This window comes from Anomaloglossus baeobatrachus, chromosome 9 (genome assembly GCF_048569485.1).
Source record: "Anomaloglossus baeobatrachus isolate aAnoBae1 chromosome 9, aAnoBae1.hap1, whole genome shotgun sequence".
Taxonomy (NCBI): domain Eukaryota; kingdom Metazoa; phylum Chordata; class Amphibia; order Anura; family Aromobatidae; genus Anomaloglossus; species Anomaloglossus baeobatrachus.
The window spans coordinates 39,618,270-39,640,802 of record NC_134361.1 but is presented as its reverse complement, the minus strand read 5'-3'; the positions used below and the strand labels follow the sequence as shown (position 1 = coordinate 39,640,802).

General features: G+C 51.3%; 1 protein-coding gene across 2 annotated transcripts in view; it reads right to left on the bottom strand.

The window, feature by feature from the left end:
• The window catches only part of LOC142251087 (cytochrome P450 2C23-like), a 90,564-nt gene that overhangs the window by 5,880 nt on the left and 62,151 nt on the right, over positions 1-22,533 (bottom strand). For both annotated transcript variants that reach the window (XM_075323598.1, XM_075323599.1), the window contains exons 6-7: positions 17,160-17,336; positions 16,932-17,073 (exon numbers count right to left, since the gene is read on the bottom strand). In XM_075323598.1, the coding sequence (XP_075179713.1) occupies positions 16,932-17,073; positions 17,160-17,336 (319 nt within the window). The remainder of the gene's footprint in view (positions 1-16,931; positions 17,074-17,159; positions 17,337-22,533) is intronic.

The window sequence follows — 22,533 nt, the reverse complement described above, 5'->3', positions numbered from 1 at the left end:
CGGTAGTCGTAAATAGTGATGAGCTGGCACTACCATGCTCAGGTGCTCTCAGGTGCTCGGTACTAGTGATGAGTGAGCACTACCATGCTCGGGTGTTCGATACTCATAACTAATGATGAACGAACACTACCATGCTCGGATGCTTGGTACTTGTAGCTAGTGACTAGCGAGCACTACCACGCTTGGATGCTCTGTAATCGTAACTAGTAATGAGCGACCACTACTATGCTCAGGTGCTCAGTACTCGTAACTAGTGATGAGCGGGCACTACCATGCTCGGGTGCTCAGTATTTGTAACTACTGGTGAGTGGGCACTACCATGCTTGGCTGTTCAGTACTCGTAACTAGTGATGAGTGAGCACTACCATGCTCAGGTACTCAATACTCGCAAGGAGCAGTTGGATGAACGGATATGTGTGTGACTCAATACTCGAGTACCATGGAAGTCAATGGGGAACTTGAGTGATTTTCTGGAGGATTTCCCAAAAAAATGGTTGAGTCCCCCTTTGAGTTGCATTATAATCAGTACTCAAGTCGCGCCCTTCTGAGCATCCAGCTGCTCGTTACAATTACCGAGCACCCGAGCATGGTAGTGCCCGCTCATCACTAGTTACGAGTACAGAGCACCTGAGCATGGTAGTGCCCGCTCATCACTAGTTACGAGTACTGAGCACCCGAGCATTGTTATGTTCGCTCATCACTTGTTACAAGTACAGAGCACCCGAGCATGGTAGTGCCCGCTCATCACTAGTTATGAGTACAGAGCACCCGAGCATGGTAGTGCCCGCTCATCACTAGTTACGAGTAGTGAGCACCCGAGCATGGTAGTGCTCGCTCATCACTAGTTACGAGTACTGAGCACCTGAGCATGGTAGTACCCTCTCATCACTAGTTACGAGTACTGAGCACCTGGGCATGGTAGTGCCCGCTCATCACTAGTTACGAGTACTGAGCACCTGGGCATGGTAGTGCCCGCTCATCACTAGTTACGAGTACTGAGCACCTGGGCATGGTAGTGCCCGCTCATCACTAGTTACGAGTACTGAGCACCTGAGCATGGTAGTGCCCGCTCATCACTAGTTACGAGTACTGAGCACCTGAGCATGGTAGTGCCCGATCATCACTAGTAACGAGTAGTGATGGGTGATCCCCCAATGTTCGGGATTGGGAGACTCGCCCAATCCTTTTGTAAGGATCGAGAATGGGATCGAGATAATACGAACTTGCATCCGATTAACGATCTTGGACTTTACAGTTATATGATGGGGGGGGGCTGTAGAATAAAGACTATAGTTAATAATAAACATTGTCATTATACTTACAGGACTTGCGACGCGTCATGCAGACTCTGTCTGCCGGCCGCTTCTGCTTCCGATTATTGCTGTGCCCCCGGATTACAGGAACATGCCATGTGACCAGTCTGATGTGAATGTTGTACAGACATTGGCTTACAGACTGGTCAAATGGCTATGACATCATCGAAGGTCCTGTTAACTCATCATCCGGTACGGACGCACACTCTCCTGACAGGAGTTGTTGGCTGCATGTCTTTCCATGCAACTGATGCGCTCGTGTCCGGAGAGTGTCATCCGTGCGGGGTGATGCCCATGAAAAACTGCACGAGTCACATGCAAGTGTCAGCCTGCTTCTCACTCTGTATAGATGCTATCTTTGCACAGTGATGAAGCAGAGCTGACAATGCTCAAACTGTCGATTACGTCAGACTAAGGATTGCTTTTATAATAAAGATGGTGTCTCTAAATATTTTTTTTGTTTTATTTCTAGAAAAACAAAATTTTTCTGTGTTGTGTTTTTTTTTTTTTTTACTATTTACTACAAATTCATTGTGGCCATTTGTAATTTGCATGACACCATGAATTTCGGGCTTAGTACCATCTGAGAATACAAAGCTGGTATTAACCCCTTTATTAACCAGCGAGTCACCCGGCACCAGGGCTGCTGAAAGAGCTGGTTAAAGCACCTAGAGATGGCACTAATAAACAATGTGCTATTTCCAGGGGCGGCTGCGGGCTGCTGAGAATACCAGCCTCCAGCTGCCTGGCTTTACCTGACTGGCGATCAAAATACGGCAGGAGCCCTGTATATTCTGTATAGAGTGAGAAGCAGGCTGACAGTGAGGGTATGCTTCCACTTGCATCTCGCATTGCATCACCCCGCACCTGACACTCTCAGGAAAGGAGCACATCAGCTGCATGTGTGACGCCCTGGGCAAGCCAGGGGTCACAGGTCACAACACCACCACACCCTACACCCCAGTTAGGAACATCCAAGCTACCAAAATACTTGTTGCCTTCCTCCAGGGGCTGATGTCCACACCAGGGGGTGGGCCAGGCGGTTGGCTCCACCCACCGAGGAGTTCACAGCCCTGGAGGCGGGAAAACTAGGCAGATCAGCTAGGGACGTGAAGGAGTAAACAAGCTGATGAGAGTTGAGCTGAGGCAGAGTTTGAGTGAGGAACAGCTAAGATAGAGTAAGGAGTAAACAGTGAAGTGTAAAGAAAGTGAAAAGTGACAGAAGTAAAGCCTGAAGTTAGTCCGGCTGTGTGCCCGGACAGTGACAGCAAGGTCAGCAGACGGCGGTGATTGTCTGGAGGGGTGACTGCTCGGAGGTTTCTGGAAGGACCGCGGACGGGTAGTGGCCCGGCGGTCTGGAGCAGTATACAAAGGACAGTCAGCACCAGGGCAGGGGCCTTTCGGATCCCGGCAAGGCTAGGAGTCGCCATAATTTGCCAAATCCGTCAGTGAAGGGGACGACTGTCTCCCAACAACCAAGTCCCGATAGAAGGCAACAGTCCAACCGTAACGGAGAGACACCGCCACCGCCAGGGCACCAGTTTCTCAGGGCCAGCGCCTGCGGGCAAAGTAGGGCTCCTCCGGCCCATAACCAAGCCGGGGAGCGGGTTACCGGTGGGAACCCATCGCAACCAACATCAACTTAGGTGCAGGACAGAGGGACCGTCACCGTCACCTACTGGGGAAAGCAAGTGCAGCCGTCCGTGGGAACCGTCTTTCCAGCCGTGTGTTTTACCGAGAACTGTGTCAACGTCTCAGGCTGAGTGAGTACCACAGTGCTGCAAGGCACAGCGCTGCCCCCGCGTCCCTGCGCCCACCAAGCCCTGCATCACCCACCTAATCACTGGGCCCCGGGATCACCAACCCCTACCCACGGAGGGGCAACCCAACAACTGGCTGCTCCATACCATCACTCCCGGGATCCCCATACAGAGCAGCGGTGGTGTCAACAAATCACCACAACCGTGGGTGGCGTCACGGACAATAACCAATCCCCACACCTAAAATCCCCTTTCACTCACGGGCGAGGAGCGCCGCTAGAGTCCCCGGGATCCGGCCCATCGCTCGAGCCACCGAGCAGCAGCAGGCCGCAGCAGCCGCGGCAGCTCTACCCGAGCAGCAGTGGGAGAGCGCGGCGTCCCCTCCTCCGCCCGCGACAACTGGAAACACAGAGATTGTGCGCCGTGATGCGATGCGACACTCGCACAGTGATAATCAAAGTTCAATTAACAGGACCTTTGATGACGTCATAGTCCTGTGACCAGTCTATAAGCCAATGTCTGTACAACATTCACACCAGACTGGTCACATGGCTATGACGTCACGTAAGGTCCATTAGGCAGTGGTGCTTACCGGGGGGGCACAGCAATGATCAGACGCGGAAGCAGAATCGGCCGGAAGACAGAGTCTGCAGGACACGTCGCAAGACCTGTAAGTATGATCATAATGTTTTTTAATAATGTGCTAATGAGTACCGAGCACCCGAGCAAGGTAGTGCCCATTCATCACTAGTTACAAGTACCGAGCACCTGAGCATAATAGTGCTCGCTCATCACTAGTTACGAGTACCGAGCACCTGAGCATGGTAGTGCCCGCTCATCACTAGTTACAAGTACTGAGCACCCGAGCATGGTAGTGCCCGCTCATCACTAGTTACAAGTACTGAGCACCCGAGCATGGTAGTGCCCGCTCATCACTAGTTACAAGTACTGAGCACCCGAGCATGGTAGTGCCCGCTCATCACTAGTTACCAGTACTGAGCACCCGAGCATGGTAGTGCCCGCTCATCACTAGTTACAAGTACCGAGCACCTGAGCATAATAGTGCTCGCTCATCACTAGTTACGAGTACTGAGCACCCGAGCATGGTAATGCTCACTCATCACTAGTTACAAGTACTGAGCACCCGAGCATGGTAGTGCCCGCTCATCACTAGTTACGAGTACTGAGCACCCGAGCATGGTAGTGCTCGCTCATCACTAGTTACCAGTACTGAGCACCTGAGCATGGTAGTGCCCGCTCATCACTAGTTACGAGTACTGAGCACCTGAGCATGGTAGTGCCCGCTCATCACTAGTTACAAGTACTGAGCACCCGAGCATGGTAGTGCCCGCTCATCACTAGTTACCAGTACTGAGCACCTGAGCATGGTAGTGCCCGCTCATCACTAGTTACAAGTACTGAGCACCCGAGCATGGTAGTGCCCGCTCATCACTAGTTACCAGTACTGAGCACCTGAGCATGGTAGTGCCCGCTCATCACTAGTTACGAGTACTGAGCACCTGAGCATGGTAGTGCCCGCTCATCACTAGTTACCAGTACTGAGCACCTGAGCATGGTAGTGCCCGCTCATCACTAGTTACGAGTACTGAGCACCTGAGCATGGTAGTGCTCGCTCATCACTAGTTACGAGTACTGAGCACTTGAGCATGGTAGTGCCCGCTCATCACTAGTTACCAGTACTGAGCACCTGAGCATGGTAGTGCCCGCTCATCACTAGTTACGAGTACTGAGCACCCGAGCATGGTAGTGCCCGCTCATCACTAGTTACGAGTACTGAGCACCTGAGCATGGTAGTGCCCACTCATCACTAGTTACGAGTACTGAGCACCTGAGCATGGTAGTGCCCACTCATCACTAGTTACGAGTACTGAGCACCCGAGCATGGTAGTGCCCGCTCATCACTAGTTACGAGTACTGAGCACCTGAGCATGGTAGTGCCCGCTCATCACTAGTTACGAGTACTGAGCACCCGAGTATGGTAGTGCCCGCTCATCACTAGTTACCAGTACTATGCGGGGAATTTATTTTATGTGTTGTATAATTTTGCTGTTAAATAAAAATGAACCTGATTTAAAAAAAAAAAAAAAAAAGTTACCAGTACTGAGTACCCGAGCATGGTAGTGCCCGCTCATCACTATTTACAAGTACCGATCACCTGAGCATGGTAGTGCCCGCTCATCACTAGTAACGAGTACTGAGCACCTGAGCATGGTAGTGCCCGCTCATCACTATTTACAAGTACCGATCACCTGAGCATGGTAGTGCCCGCTCATCACTAGTAACGAGTACTGAGCACCTGAGCATGGTAGTGCTCAGTTATCACTAGTTACGAGTACCAGGCTCCCGTGCATGGTAGTGCTCACTCATCACTAGTTACGAGTACTGAGCACCCGAGCATGGTAGTGCTCACTCATCACTAGTTACGAGTAGTGAGCTCCCGAGCATGGTAGTGCTCACTCATCACTAATTACGAGTACTGAGCACCCGAGCATGGAAGTGCTCGCTCATCACTAGTTACAAGTACTGAGTACCCAAGCATGGTAGTGCCCGCTCATCACTAGTTACAAGTACCGAGCACCCGAGCATGGTAGTGCCTGCTCATCACTAGTTACGAGTACTGAGCACATGAGCATGGTAGTGCCCGCTCATCACTAGTTACGAGTACTGAGCCCCTGAGCATGGTAGTGCCCGCTCACCACTAGTTACGAGTACTGAGCCCCTGAGCATGGTAGTGCCCGCTCATCACTAGTTACGAGTACAGAGCACCCGAGCATGGTAGTGCCCGCTCATCACTAGTTATGAGTAGTGAGCACCCGAGCATGGTAGTGCCCGCTCATCACTAGTTACGAGTACCGAGCACCCGAGCATGGTAGTGCCCGCTCATCACTAGTTACCAGTACTGAGCACCTGAGCATGGTAGTGCCCGCTCATCACTAGTTACGAGTACTGAGCACCTGAGCATGGTAGTGCCCGCTCATCACTAGTTACCAGTACTGAGCACCTGAGCATGGTAGTGCCCGCTCATCACTAGTTACGAGTACTGAGCACCTGAGCATGGTAGTGCTCGCTCATCACTAGTTACGAGTACTGAGCACTTGAGCATGGTAGTGCCCGCTCATCACTAGTTACCAGTACTGAGCACCTGAGCATGGTAGTGCCCGCTCATCACTAGTTACGAGTACTGAGCACCCGAGCATGGTAGTGCCCGCTCATCACTAGTTACGAGTACTGAGCACCTGAGCATGGTAGTGCCCACTCATCACTAGTTACGAGTACTGAGCACCTGAGCATGGTAGTGCCCACTCATCACTAGTTACGAGTACTGAGCACCCGAGCATGGTAGTGCCCACTCATCACTAGTTACGAGTACTGAGCACCTGAGCATGGTAGTGCCCGCTCATCACTAGTTACGAGTACTGAGCACCCGAGTATGGTAGTGCCCGCTCATCACTAGTTACCAGTACTATGCGGGGAATTTATTTTATGTGTTGTATAATTTTGCTGTTAAATAAAAATGAACCTGATTTAAAAAAAAAAAAAAAAAAGTTACCAGTACTGAGTACCCGAGCATGGTAGTGCCCTCTCATCACTATTTACAAGTACCGATCACCTGAGCATGGTAGTGCCCGCTCATCACTAGTAACGAGTACTGAGCACCTGAGCATGGTAGTGCCCGCTCATCACTATTTACAAGTACCGATCACCTGAGCATGGTAGTGCCCGCTCATCACTAGTAACGAGTACTGAGCACCTGAGCATGGTAGTGCCCGCTCATCACTAGTTACGAGTACTGAGCACCTGAGCATGGTAGTGCCCGCTCATCACTAGTTACCAGTACTGAGCACCTGAGCATGGTAGTGCCCGCTCATCACTAGTTACGAGTACTGAGCACCTGAGCATGGTAGTGCTCGCTCATCACTAGTTACGAGTACTGAGCACTTGAGCATGGTAGTGCCCGCTCAAAACTAGTTACGAGTACTGAGCACCTGAGCATGGTAGTGTCCGCTCATCACTAGTTACGAGTACTGAGCACCTGAGCATGGTAGTGCCCGCTCATCACTAGTTACGAGTACTGAGCACCCGAGCATGGTAGTGCCCGCTCACCACTAGTTACGAGTACTGAGCACCTGAGCATGGTAGTGTCCGCTCATCACTAGTTACGAGTACTGAGCACCTGCGCATGGTAGTGCCCGCTCATCACTAGTTATGAGTAGTGAGCACCCGAGCATGGTAGTGCCCGCTCATCACTAGTTACGAGTACTGAGCACCTGAGCATGGTAGTGTCTGCTCATCACTAGTTACGAGTACTGAGCACCTGAGCATGGTAGTGCCCGCTCATCACTAGTTACGAGTACTGAGCACCTGAGCATGGTAGTGCCCGCTCATCACTAGTTACGAGTACTGAGCACAGGAGCATGGTAGTGTCCGCTCATCACTAGTTACGAGTACTGAGCACCCGAGCATGGTAGTGCCCGCTCATCACTAGTTACGAGTACTGAGCACCCGAGAATGGTAGTGCTCGCTCATCACTAGTTACGAGTACTGAGCACCTGAGCATGGTAGTGCCCGCTCATCACTAGTTACGAGTACTGAGCACCTGAGCATGGTAGTGCCCGCTCATCACTAGTTACGAGTACCGAGCACCTGAGCATGGTAGTGCCCGCTCATCACTAGTTACGAGTACTGAGCACCTGAGCATGGTAGTGCCCGCTCACCACTAGTTACGAGTACTGAGCACCCGAGCATGGTAGTGCCCGCTCATCACTAGTTACGAGTACAGAGCACCTGAGCATGGTAGTGCCCGCTCATCACTAGTTACGAGTACTGAGCACCTGAGCATGGTAGTGCCCGCTCATCACTAGTTACGAGTACTGAGCACCCGAGCATGGTAGTGCCCACTCATCACTAGTTACGAGTACTGAGCACCCGAGCATGGTAGTGCTTATTCATCACTACTTGGCAGCCATATTTTTTTAGTATATCTTTTAATGTCCAACGTGTCTAACTGATCCTTCACTGTGTACAATTCCTATTTGTTAGAAAGGAGCACCGCTGATAAACGAATATTGACATATCCCAATGACATGATATCCAACAATCTGTCACTTCTTCCGTGCGCTTTGCCGGCAGCTCCTGCTCTGTCTATGGCAGGAGCTGCAGGCAGAGCGCATGGAATCGGCTTTTTTTTTTTTTTTCTACAGACATTTTCTGCAGCGATTTGAAGCGCACGTGTGCTCTTCAGATCGCTGCAGAAATTTCTGCAGGGCTAGTACGCAACGTGCGCACATAGCGTTATATTCAGAGGGGAACTCCATCAGTAAATATTTAAATTTCCAGCAGCTCCACTACAGGAAAAATGTGGTGTGTCGCCCAGTGAAGGGGGTACTCCGTCCCGGGCAGCTATAGTTGGGAAGGTCACTCTCGTGGCCGTTGCCCGGTCCCGTGCCCTGGGGATGCTTAATAAAAAGAGAGTATTTACAGGGGATAATAGAGTTAATGTTCGTGACACTACCTGTGGGTTGCGGTTAAGAATGGAGAACCGCCGCTACTCAACGTGGGTACTCCCAGGGATGGTGGTAGTGGCAGCTATGGTGGTAGGCCTTCCGCAGGTAGGGCTGTGCCTGAGAGATGTGTGGTGTAAAATGATGGAGGCCACACCAGGTTAACTTTAGCAGTCTCTAGTCACATGGACCCTCGGCCTGCTGGTTCAGGTCCCTGGAGTATCAGTGCCAGTGTAGTGACCCAGGTTGCTCTTTCCCCGGCACTCTCTGTAGATTGAGTTCCCGTAGCTTGAAGTGTTTGGGGGCCCCGACTGTCCCTTTTGGGGTACAGTCTCCTTTGTACGGCGGGCAGTGCGGACCCTGCGGGGAGATAAGTGTCCGAGCCCCGATCCTAGTTTACTGCTGATGCCCCCGGATTATCTGGTTCGATGAAGTTCATGAAGGTTTCCTCACCGGGCAGGTATTTATCAAACCGTTTGAAACTTGACGCATCTATAAGGGATAAGCAGGTTATCCTGTAAAACACACCCCCCGTACCATATCTACTTAAATGAAGACGAGAACCACGACTTTATTGCAGGAATGGCCACAGTTTTATTTTACCGTATATATGTATACCAAACTTGTGGCCCAACATGCCACTCAATTGTTAAACTTAACCTTATACATATATATACCCGTATAACCAGAAACACCGATAGATCCGTCCGAGAGGCAAACCATCATTCCTAACCCCCCGGCCGTAACCTCCAAACCGGCCCAGAGGACCACCTCGGCCGTGACCACCCGGCCCGAGGTGAGGGGTAACAACGTTCCATCGTTAATTACCCCTACCCAGAACCTGCGGGACCTCCGCCCACAAGTTCCCATCCACTCCGAAGCCACTCCCCTTGAGCGACTTCGTACCAACAAGCCGACTGTCGGTACTCCCAACCTCTCAGACGGACCTATCACCCCGCTGTGACAACAATAAATTAGCAACTCAACCTTGTATTCTCCTTTATTCCTCTTTTTTTTTTTTTTTTTTTTTTTTTGTAAAACCATCACCTTTTCACCTTTTTATTTATTTATTTATTTATTTTTTTTTTTGAACATATACATATAATTATATATCAGGGCGGGCGGGTGGGACACAAAGATCAATCGACGAAAGGGGAGGTAAACAGCACACCCCCCTCTCTTATACCTCTCCCAACACCCCACCCCTTCCTTGCTCCCCCCCAATCCCCTTACAGCTCCCTACTACCAATCCTGTACTCCCACACATCCCCCATCCCATGCAAACCTATTAACCCTTTCCTAACCTTGCACCCTCCCGATCGTCATGGGGTCCATTCACCCCTATGGGGCTCACTGCCCTTCTTGACGCATCTATAAGGGATAAGCAGGTTATCCTGTAAAACACACCCCCCGTACCATATCTACTTAAATGAAGACGAGAACCACGACTTTATTGCAGGAATGGCCACAGTTTTATTTTACCGTATATATGTATACCAAACTTGTGGCCCAACATGCCACTCAATTGTTAAACTTAACCTTATACATATATATACCCGTATAACCAGAAACACCGATAGATCCGTCCGAGAGGCAAACCATCATTCCTAACCCCCCGGCCGTAACCTCCAAACCGGCCCAGAGGACCACCTCGGCCGTGACCACCCGGCCCGAGGTGAGGGGTAACAACGTTCCATCGTTAATTACCCCTACCCAGAACCTGCGGGACCTCCGCCCACAAGTTCCCATCCACTCCGAAGCCACTCCCCTTGAGCGACTTCGTACCAACAAGCCGACTGTCGGTACTCCCAACCTCTCAGACGGACCTATCACCCCGCCACAGGCCGGCCAAGTGACACCCTTACTTGGCCCGGGCCCCCCACACCCCCAGTGCTTGCTCTAGGCCATCCCTCAAACCCAACATCCATAAATCCAGACCCACATCAGTCAGGTGAACCCCATCTCTCCTTAGATACTGCTCCGTGGACTCCTCCAATTCTCTATGCCGCACCACCAACCCACCATTTCTCGCCACAAACCTGCCAATAGCCCGGTTCAGCTTGCTCCGAGCCCTATTAATACGGTCCACCGACCTCCCAAAACGCCACTGCGTCCGAGCTATAATGTCCGACCAAACGATAACTATGCCCGGGAACGCCCTCCACAAATGTAACAGGTCCAGCTTTATATCCCTTTTCAATTCCCTCGCCGACCTTACTCCCAAATCGTTCCCTCCCACATGCAAAATTAACACATCAGGGACACGATCCATACGGCTATAATAAGCCACCTCAGGGCGCACCCTACCCCAGGTCATGCCCCGAATTCCGAGCCACTTTACTCGAGCTTCCGACACCGACACTCCGAGCTGCCGACCGTCACGCCGCACATCCGCCCGCAACGCTCCCCAATACACATAGGAGTGCCCGAGGATCCACACAAGGCATGGACCTATAAAATACAAAGACCACGAATAAAAACAGCAACAGCACAAGAAATTGCCCACAAACCGGCATCTAACACCAACCTTGAATCCCCCACCCCTGACCATCACCTGACCAAGTGAGGCCTAATGTACAAACGGAACCTGGAAGACTCCCACCTCCCAATCCGCCGGATACAATCCTCACTCAAGCCCCACCTGGCGGCCTCCGTTGCCGCCCCAATCCGGAAGGAGTGAGACCCGTACTCACGTGGCTCCTCCCCCACCCTTGCTAGAGCCATCTTCAGCACCGCATTGAATTGATACCGCGACAAAGCCAATCCGTCCGTATGTCTAAGAAAAACACCAGGGTAACCGCCGCGCACCTTTAAAAACTCTGACACATGTAACACTGGGCACAACTGGTGCCCCGGTAAAGTGTACAACACTACTAAGCGCCCCCGGCCCCTCTGATCCGTCTTAGAAAAACGAAGCCGACATTCCACTCTATCCTCCCCCAGCATCACATCACCCAACAGCAAACCACCCATCGCTTGCTTAGTCGGGCTGACCAATTCGCCAATACGAAAGGCCCCAAAAAACGCCAGTACAAAAGCTACCGAGAACAACACCCGCTCATAAGGAGACGAACACAACTCCCCTAAACACCCCACCAAACGCACCAACAATGGCAATGACACCGGCCGCCTACAGTCACGCGACTGAGCCCCTTTTCGAAAACCCTTCATCGCCTGTCGCACCAGAAAATCCTTAGTCGCGTCCCGAACCCCTTGCATCTGGAACAAAAAGGCCAACGCCGCCAACTTGCAACCAATCACCGAAACAGACCTGCCTTCCGAAAAATCCCCACTTATTAACATCAGTACCCCCAACACTCGACCCTGGTAACCCGACTCCATGAACTCCCTACTTTCCAACTTTGCCCATTCCTGCCACACCGCCTGATATCGGCACCAAGTAGCCTCAGACACCGATCTCCGAATTCCCTCAAAAGCTACACCGATGCCAGGTCCCACAGCCAGTTCGGGCAAGGTTCCCCCTCCGCGTCCGCTTCCGGCACCAGCTTCCTGAACCTGCAAAACTGAAACCGTGATAGCGCATCAGCCACCTCGTTGCGAATCCCAGGCACATGCCGAGCCACCACGCAAATGTTTAACTCCAAACAACGCAACACTAGATGCCTTAAATACCCCACAACCGGCGGGGATTTTGCCGACAGTGCGTTGATGGAATGCACCACCGCCATGTTGTCACAATGCATGCAAACCCTTCTTCCAGCAAAAACAGGGCCCCACAACTCCACCGCCACAATAATGGGAAACAATTCCAACAGCGCCAAATTCCTCACCAAACCTGCTTCCACCCACCGCCGCGGCCACTTTCCCACGCACCATCGCGTTTGAAAAATTGCTCCAAAACCTGTCGCCCCAGCCGCATCCGTGTACAATTCCAGCTGGCTATTGGACACCGCCTCGCTCATCCAAAGGGTCCGACCGTTGTACCGGTCCAAGAACTCCTCCCACACCAACAAATCCCCTTTCATCATTTTTGTCACTCTGACAAAGTGATTTGGAGCTTTTACCCCTGCGGTTGCGCTCGCCAGTCTCCTATTAAATATCCGCCCCATCGGCATAATGCGACAAGCGAAATTCAATTTTCCGAGCACTGACTGCAACTCGCGCAACCGCACCTTCTTGGCCTGAGACAAAAACCGCACCGACGCCTTCAAATCCAACAGCTTTCCCTCCGGCAACCGGCATTCCATTGCCAGTGTATCAATTTCGATACCTAAGAAACATAATACCGTCACCGGCCCTTCTGTTTTGTCTTTTGCCAACGGAATACCCAGGCTCCGCGCGATCCGCTCTAACGTAAACAACAACAAGGAGCAAACCGAAGAGCCCGCCGGACCCACGCAAAAGAAGTCATCCAAATAGTGAATCACCGAATGGACTCCTGCCACCTCCTTGACTACCCATTCCACAAACGTACTGAATGCCTCAAAATAAGCACACGAAATGGAACAGCCCATCGGCAGGCAACGATCCACATAGTATTCACCATCCCACATACACCCTAAGAGATGAAAGCTCTCTGGATGCACCGGGAGTAAACGAAAAGCTGCTTCCACATCCGCCTTTGCCATCAGGGCCCCCCGCCCCGCTACCCTTACCAGCTCCAAGGCCCTATCGAACGATACATAACATACCGCCGACAATTCCGGTGATATCCCATCATTCACCGACAATCCCGCCGGATAAGATAAATGATGAATGAGCCGAAATTTGTTCGGCTCCTTCTTAGGTACCACCCCAAGGGGGGAAATCCGTAAATTAGAGAATGGCGGGTCCTGGAATGGGCCCGCCATCCTCCCCAACTCCACCTCCTTCTGCAGCTTTTCCTTCACCACCGCCGGATGTTCTTTTGCGGACCGCAAGTTTCCCGGGCGAAACACCGGCGCCTCAGATTCAAACGGAATCCGAAAGCCCTCCGTAAAACCACGTTCCAACAACTCCGCCGCCCGCACATCCGGGTATCTACTTAAATAGGGAAGCATCGCCTCTACCCTCACTGGCGTCCTCCCTTTTTCCAGACCCCTCCCCCGCCTTTCCTTTGCCTTTCTTGAAGCACCTGGCCAGAGGGTGGGACCCTCCACATCCGGAACACTCGTGTCTGAACCGACAAGAGGCCCCGAACTTACACTGTCCCTCGTTATACTGCCAACAAGCTCCCTTTTTCTGTCCAGCCGAGGACCCGCCACTCGCACCCAGGCTCCCGGCACCCCCTCGAAAGGGCTGAGCCGGCGCCGTCATTAACCGCATCCACAAAGAAATATCCTTGTGGCCCCACTGGACTCCCGGCCGCAGAGCCTTCCGCTGCCGGAACTGCTCATCATATCTCAACCACCCCAAACCGCCGTATACTCTATACGCTTCCCCTATCGCGTCCATATATCCAAATAGGGCGGAACAATGCTCCGGCTCCTTTTCCCCGATCACACTGGCTAAGATAGCAAAGGCCTGCAACCAATTGGTAAACGTCCTCGGGATCAACCTATATCGCCGTTTTTCCTCATCCTCCTTCTCCTTTTTTGTATCACTAGGTTTCACCTTATCCAAATTAAACTTTTCCAAGGGAAGCAGGGAAAAAATTTCCACATACTCCCCCTTCCAAATCTTTTCCCTCACCTCCTTTTTCAAATGAACCCCTAACTGCCCTTCAAAGCACACATAAATTTCACTCCGTGCCCTATCATCCAAACGCACTACCTCATCCTCCTTTTCTTTTTCCTTTTCCGCCTCCTTACTCGCACCCACGGAAGCCGCCCCACCAGCCTCCTGTCCCGTACCTGCCGCCGAGGTCGTGTCCCCCGCAGCAACATCGCGCACCGGCGCTTCTGTCCGCACCACCTCCGTGGGGCCCACCCACGCCCCCACCGGAGCCCCAGGCCCAGTCCGACTAACCCGTTCCGCAGACAACCCCTGCAACACCCCCAAAAGCTGCCCCCAAAACTCCGGACCCGGTAAACCAGACTGCCCGACCGCACTCGCCCCCAGCGCAACGCGTCCCGCGACGGAACCCCCGCCCTCGCCCGCGCTACCCACAGCATGTAACATTTCTGTTGTCTGCTCACCAGGCTGCCGTTGAGCCGACGCCGGAACAGCCGTGCCACGATCTTCCAGCTGCCGCTCCGTCCGACCTGCCGCTGCTCCTTCTTCCTCGCTGGAGTCTGATGCGCTGCCGAAATCCTCAGGGGGGACCAGCGAGGGGACAGCCCGCACCTGGCGGCCGTCGACCCCCACGGTCACCGCACCCCGCTCGTCCGGGCGACTCCTGCTTGACCTCTTCCTTTTCTCCCGCCGTGGCGCCCTGCCGCCGTCTCTTCCCGCTGTAATCGTGATATCCTGCTGCGCCGCCCCTTCTCCTGTCGTCCTCAGTGGGCTCCCTCCCTGCCGACTGCCGGAAGGCCGTGCCGAGCTTGCTCCTCGCCGGGACCCACCCCCAGCACGCTCCTCGCCGGGGGGGACCGTGACTACCGATCTCCTCTGTGCCTGCGGGCCACCGTACCCCTCCTCCGATCTCCTGACCTCGCCGCTCACATCCGCTCCCATCCCCCGTCCTGTTGCTCTCCCCTGCGGCCTGCAGGGAGTCTCCTCCGGCAATCCGGCACGCCGAGCGCCACCCCCAGCCGGCACATCACTGGGGGCTGCCGTCATCCATGCTCCGGTCTGGTGCTGCGCAGGCCGCGGACCGGAAGTGGGCCTCGCAGAGGCTCCGCCCACCCCCGACCCACGGGATCTCCGTCGCGGATTCCTCCCGGTGGCCGGCTGCTCCCCTAGGTTAGTTGGAGGGCTCCGCCGCTGCTCCGGAGGGTCCCCGCAGGGGCTCCTTGATCTGATTCTCCCCCTCCAGCTGGGGGAGTAGCGCTCCGGCGGTCGCGCCCGCCGAGCACGTAGCCACGGCCCGGGCACTGGAACAGCAGGCGGCGCCGCTCCAGCCCCACAGACCGCTGCCAGCTGCTGCCTCAGGGCATCCACTCCCATGACCTCGGATGCCCCCCGCACCATCTCCAGGAGTTCAGCAAGGGCAGCCATGGCAGGAAGCAGCAGCAGCACTACGTCCTGGGACACAAAGATCAATCGACGAAAGGGGAGGTAAACAGCACACCCCCCTCTCTTATACCTCTCCCAACACCCCACCCCTTCCTTGCTCCCCCCCAATCCCCTTACAGCTCCCTACTACCAATCCTGTACTCCCACACATCCCCCATCCCATGCAAACCTATTAACCCTTTCCTAACCTTGCACCCTCCCGATCGTCATGGGGTCCATTCACCCCTATGGGGCTCACTGCCCTTCTTGACATTTGACCTAGGGCCCTGTACCCCGTTCGTGCTCTGGTTCCAGCGATATCTCAGTACCCGTCCTGGCGACCTCTTTCCTGTGCCCCGGGGTCAGCGTTACACAGACCCAGCTCAGGCACGTGCGCACACCTCCTCCGTGTGCTCTCGACTTCAGACTTCCTCTAACTGACTGCTGACCCCTCCCACCAGGCTGGCTATACCCAGGGACTTGTTCCCATGGCAACATCTCATTACATGGTTAACCCTTTATGCCCAGTGTGGAGAGGAGAACTAGGATTTTAGATGTGTGTTCGTGGAATCGGCACTGTTACTCCAGGTCCCAGGGAGTAGGTACTGCATCCCCAAGAGGATGCAGTTCCCTGTAGTGCCCTGAGGGTCTCAGGGGCGCTATAGTGGCATTACACAATACGTATTCCAAGTAATAGGTTGCCTATGTGCACACATTTTGGATTTGCAGCAGAAAATTCTACTGTAAATCCTGTTGTGTTGCCAGGTATAATGCTGCATATCATGCTCCCATTTTTGGACCGTTTTTGTCGCTTATTATTCCCTACTCATTAATATGGGTGATATACGCAAAAAAAAATCGGCAAGAATTGATAAGTTGCAGATTTTAAAATCGGCCACAAAACCTTCATGGGAAGAAGTACCCTATGCATGACAGCTGGTACTGTAAAACGTGGCGTATTTTCCGTCCCAAAGCCTAAGTTCTCCCTGTGCAAAATCTGTGATATTCACAAAAACAATCCCGTGGTGTTGGACAAACATTTTCATTTGATTTAGTTTAAGATTGTATAAGAGTTCACTTGAATTAAAGACATTTGGCTGCTTTCTACCAAAAACAGCGCCACACCAGACCACAGGTTGAGTGCAGTATTGCAGTTCTAGTCATACTGACTTGAATTGCGCTGGGCTACCAAAGAAGATACAACCAAAGGACATGTGTGCCACTAATTTTGGAAAGCAGCCATGTTTTATAATCCCGCAAAATTTTAACAACTCTTTCTTCAGATAATAAGAAGCGCTTACTTTGCACATCTGGGTATTTGAGCAGGTAGAGTAACCCATATCTTAAGGTTGTGCTTGTTGAATCTGTGGCGGCAATGAAGAGGTCCATAACCGTGCCAAATAAGTTATCAGAGTGGAATTCAGATTTCGGATTGCTCTTCTCCTGCAAAGTCACAAACCATTTATTATTCTAGAACTGCCCTATGACATTGTGATGGGTCCGTTTTTTTCGGAAATGTAATACGTCACCTCCTCCATTTTTATCAGGAAGCAGTCAATGAAATCCCGGGGGCAATTTGAGTCAAGTGTCACTTTGTGACTTTCCAAAGACTCCAAAACAAACTCTTTCAGGTTCTCTACATAGGAGAAAATCTTTTGGTGGGGTCCAGGAACATAGGTGAAAATCTTGGGAAAGACATTAAGAAGCTGAAAAAAGGGGGAACAAGAGGGTCATTAAGCTCTGTATAATAGATACAGCAGTGAATATTTCATAATTATACAATTCTTTCTATAGTAGGGCAGGTTCACCAAAGTACCCGCTCATAACTAGTTACGAGCACTGAGCACCCGAGCATGGTAGTGCTAAATCATCACTAGTTACGAGTACCGAGCACCCGTGCATGGTAGCAGGGCCGGCGTCAGCACCCGGCAAACCCGGGCAAATGCCGGGGCCCTGGAGAGCCGGGGGGGCCCACTCGGCCTCGTCAGTTCTCCTGTCCCTTGGCCGGGGCCCACTCGCCTTTACAGTTCTGCGGTCCCCGGCCGAGTTCCGGGGACCGCAGTCCTCGGCAGCAATCTGCGGCGCCGTCACTTTAAGGCGCGCAGACATCCTCGTTTGAATTTCATCTGTGGGCGGAGCTACCGCCTTCTCAGTCCCACAGATGAAGGAGGCGAGCTTCTGTCCGGCGCTGTGTGGGCCCCCTCTCCACCGTGACCTAATCGGGTAAGTGCCCTCCCCGCCTCCCCATTATAGGCCCCGGTGAGCTGCTTCTACCCCCTGGATGTATGCCCTGGCCCCTGCCAATGCCCCCACCCGCCGATTCCGCGGGTGTGGGCCCCGCCGATTCCGCGGGTGTGGGCCCCGCCGAGCCGCGGGTGTGGGCCCCGCCGAGCCGCGGGTGTGGGCCCCGCCGAGCCGCGGGTGTGGGCCCCGCCGAGCCGCGGGTGTGGGCCCTGCCGAGCCGCGGGTGCTGCCAGTGCCGCTGGTGCTGTCCCCGCCAAGCCGCGGGTGTGGGCCCCACAGAGCAGCAGAGTTGTGTGCATTTGTCTGAATGTAGCAGAGTTGTGTGCATTTGTCTGAATGTAGCAGAGTTGTATGTGTTTGTCTGAATGTAGCAGAGTTGTATGTGTTTGTCTGTATGTAGCAGAGTTGTATGTGTTTGTCTGAATGTAGCAGAGTTGTATGTGTTTGTCTGTATGTAGCAGAGTTGTATGTGTTTGTCTGAATGTAGCAGAGTTGTATGTGTTTGTCTGAATGTAGCAGAGTTGTATGTGTTTGTCTGTATGTAGCAGAGTTGTATGTGTTTGTCTGAATGTAGCAGAGTTGTATGTGTTTGTCTGTATGTAGCAGAGTTGTATGTGTTTGTCTGAATGTAGCAGAGTTGTATGTGTTTGTCTGTATGTAGCAGAGTTGTATGTGTTTGTCTGAATGTAGCAGAGTTGTATGTGTTTGTCTGAATGTAGCAGAGTTGTATGTGTTTGTCTGTATGTAGCAGAGTTGTATGTGTTTGTCTGTATGTAGCAGAGTTGTATGTGTTTGTCTGAATGTAGCAGAGTTGTATGTGTTTGTCTGTATGTAGCAGAGTTGTATGTGTTTGTCTGAATGTAGCAGAGTTGTATGTGTTTGTCTGTATGTAGCAGAGTTGTATGTGTTTGTCTGTATGTAGCAGAGTTGTATGTGTTTGTCTGTATGTAGCAGAGTTGTATGTGTTTGTCTGTATGTAGCAGAGTTGTATGTGTTTGTCTGTATGTAGCAGAGTTGTATGTGTTTGTCTGTATGTAGCAGAGTTGTATGTGTTTGTCTGTATGTAGCAGAGTTGTGTGTGTTTGTCTGTATGTAGCAGAGTTGTATGTGTTTGTCTGTATGTAGCAGAGTTGTATGTGTTTGTATGTAGCAGAGTTGTATGTGTTTGTCTGTATGTAGCAGAGTTGTGTGTGTTTGTCTGTATGTAGCAGAGTTGTATGTGTTTGTCTGTATGTAGCAGAGTTGTATGTGTTTGTCTGTATGTAGCAGAGTTGTATGTGTTTGTCTGTATGTAGCAGAGTTTGTGTGTGTTTGTCTGTATGTAGCAGAGCTGTATGTGTTTGTATGTAGCAGAGTTGTGTGTGTGTGTGTGTGTGTCTGTAAGTGTATATGACTATATATTTGTCTGTTTATATGTATTTTTGTGAGTTTGTCTTTAAATATGTATATGTTCGTATCGGTGTCTGTGTGTGGATGGGGCCCACTGGGACTCTTCCGCCCGGGGCCCACAAAAACCTGGAGCCGGCCCTGCATGGTAGTGCCCGCTCATCACTAGTTATGAGTACTGAGCACCCGAGCATGGTAGTGCTCACTCATCACTAGTTACGAGTACTGAGCACCCGAGCATGGTAGTGCCCGCTCATCACTAGTTACGAGTACTGAGCACCTGGGCATGGTAGTGCTCGCTCATCACTAGTTACGAGTACTGAGCACCCGAGCATGGTAGTGCTCGCTCATCACTAGTTACGAGTACAGAGCACCTGAACATGTTAGTGCCCGCTCATCACTAGTTACGAGTACTGAGCACCCGAGCATGGTAGTGCCTGCTCATCACTAGTTACGAGTACTGAGCACCCGAGCATAATAGTGCCCGCTCATCACTAGTTACGAGTACTGAGCACCTGAGCATGGTAGTGCCTGCTCATCACTAGTTACGAGTACTGAGCACCTGAGCATGGCAGTGCTCGCTTATCACTAGTTACAAGTACATGAGCACCCGAGCATGGTAGTACCCGCTCATCATTAGTTACGAGTACTAAGCACCCGAACATGGTAGTGCCCGCTCATCACTAGTTACGAGTACAGAGCACCCGAGCATGGTAGTGCCCACTCATCACTAGTTACGAGTACTGAGCACCCGAGCATGGTAGTGCCCGCTCATCACTAGTTAAGAGTACCGAGCACCCGAGCATGGTAGTGCCCGCTCATCACTAGTTACGAGTACTGAGCAGTGCTATACTGCATACAATCCAGAGAAAGGATTACCCCAAGGGGCTGATAACAAGCCACAGCATAAAACTTTATAGCAGCTTCAGACAAAGTGCCGTGTAAAGTATTAACCTGTTATCAGAACTGTGCAGCTATAAACCAAGAATCCCCCATAAGCTAATTGTAAATTGCAGCCAGAGACTCTGCAAATACATCCTGCAAAAACAGACTGCTGGCTGCAGAGATTGCAACATTGTATTGTTTCCCTGACAACCAGTGCAGAGCAGCATTCACCCTTCCTGATGGAGTCAAAGAGAACAATTTCCCTACCTGCTTTAACCCCTTCACGACCATGGACGGATCTTTCCGTCATGGATCGTGTCCCGGTAAGCCCCGCCCCCTGCCGCGGGCAGGTGGCATGGATCGGCACACATATCAGCTGTTTTCAACAGCTGACATGTGTGCCTACATGTTCCGAGTGGAATCGCATTCCACCCGGAACATTAACCCCTTAGATCTCGCTGCCAAAGTCTGGCAGCGAGATCTATATGCGCGCGGCCATGTTTTCTATTTATCGCCGCCCCCATCGGAAGTCACGTGAGTGATCACGTGACGTTCGGTGGTTGCCATCGTAGCACAGGGTCATGTGATGACGCCTGCTGCTATGAAGTTTCACTTTCCTTTTTCCTCGGCACGGAGCAGAGGAAAAAAGAAAGTGACTATTTCTGCTGTTTACAGCGGTATAGCTGTGATCAGCAGATAGCGATCAGCGATCGGATTGCTGATCGCTATAGCCCCCTAGGGGGACTAGTAAAATAAAATAAAAAAAGTAAAAAAAAAGTTTTAAAAAATTAAAAAAAAAAAAACCTAAAAGTTCAAATCACCCCCCTTTCCCCCCATTGAAAATTAAAGAGTTAAAAAATAAATAAATATACACATATTTGGTATCGCCGCGTTCAGAAATGCCCGATCTATCAAAATATAAAATCAATTTATCTGATTGGTAAACGGCGTAGTGGCAAAAAAATTCCAAACGCCAAAATTACGTTTTTTGGTCGCCGCAAGTTTTACGCAAAATGCAATAACAGGCGATCAAAACGTAGCATCTGCGCAAATATGGTACCATTAGAAACATCAGCTCGAGACGCAAAAAATAAGCTGTCACTGAGCCATAGTTTCCAAAAAATGAAAACTCTACAGGTTTTGGAAAATGGCGCAAAACGTACGCCACTTTTATTGGACAAGCTTGTGATTTTTTTTTAACCCCTTAGATACAAGTAAACCTATACATGTTTGGTGTCTACAAACTCGCACCAACCTCAGGCATCATAGCCACACATCAGTGTTACCATATAGTGAACACCGTGAATAAAAGATCCCAAAAACTATTGTGCCATCACACTTTTTTTGCAATTTTTCCACACTTGGAATTTTTTTGCTGCTTTCCAGTACACCATATGGTAAAACTTATGATTATGATTTCATTTAAAAGTACAACTTGTCCCGCAAAAAACAAGCCCTCATATGGCAAGATTGACGGAAAAATAAAAAAGTTACGGCTCTTGGAAGAAGGGGAGCAAAAAACAAAAATGCAAAAACGGAAAGTGCCCCGGGGCTGAAGGGGTTAAAGCAACAAGAGGAAGACAGGGACTCACACTTACATTACAGTGAAAGATCTAAGTGGTTGACCAAACCAACATGGAAGGTTAAAGAGAACCTAGAAACAGCCAGAAGTGAACTGTTTACCCACACAGCATTATTGTGGCAAAGAGTGCAAAAACAAGTGACTGTGTTTTATCTGCGCCCGGTGCTCATGAGCTACCACCAGAGGGAGCCCTGGAACAACAGTACTCAGCATACCAGTCCTACAAAGAGATTTGTAAAAAATATTCCTCTACCCTGCTGAGATCAAATACGTCCGAGTCTCAAAAAGAACTACAGGACTTCCAACAGCTTAATGCTGAACGAGACCAAACTGTGCGCGACATTGTGAGCGAGACTGAAGCAAAAATGGCGCAAATGTCAGGAGCGGCATCTTACAAATCCAGGTCCATTAAGAGCTCAAGGCACTCACTCAAATCAGGCTCATCAAGGTACTCAACCCTCAGCGAGCAGCTCATAAAGGCGCGCACCGAAGCAGAAACAATGAAAGTACAAGCCATCTTCACCCAGAGAGAAGCAGAGATGAAAGCAGAATCTGCACGCAAAGAAGCAGAGATTAAAACAGAATCTGCACGCAAGGAAGCAGAGATGAAAGCAGAATCTGCACGCAAGGAAGCGGAGATGAAAGCAGAATCTGCACGCAAGGAAGCAGAAATTGAAGCCCTACAGAAGGAATGTGAACATGTGGCGGCCATGGCAAGACTAAAAGTCTTTGAGCAAGCTCTGGGTGGGAGCCAAGAAGGCAGTGCCAGTTTGTGTGATCTCGACATAGAAGACTCACTTAAGCGT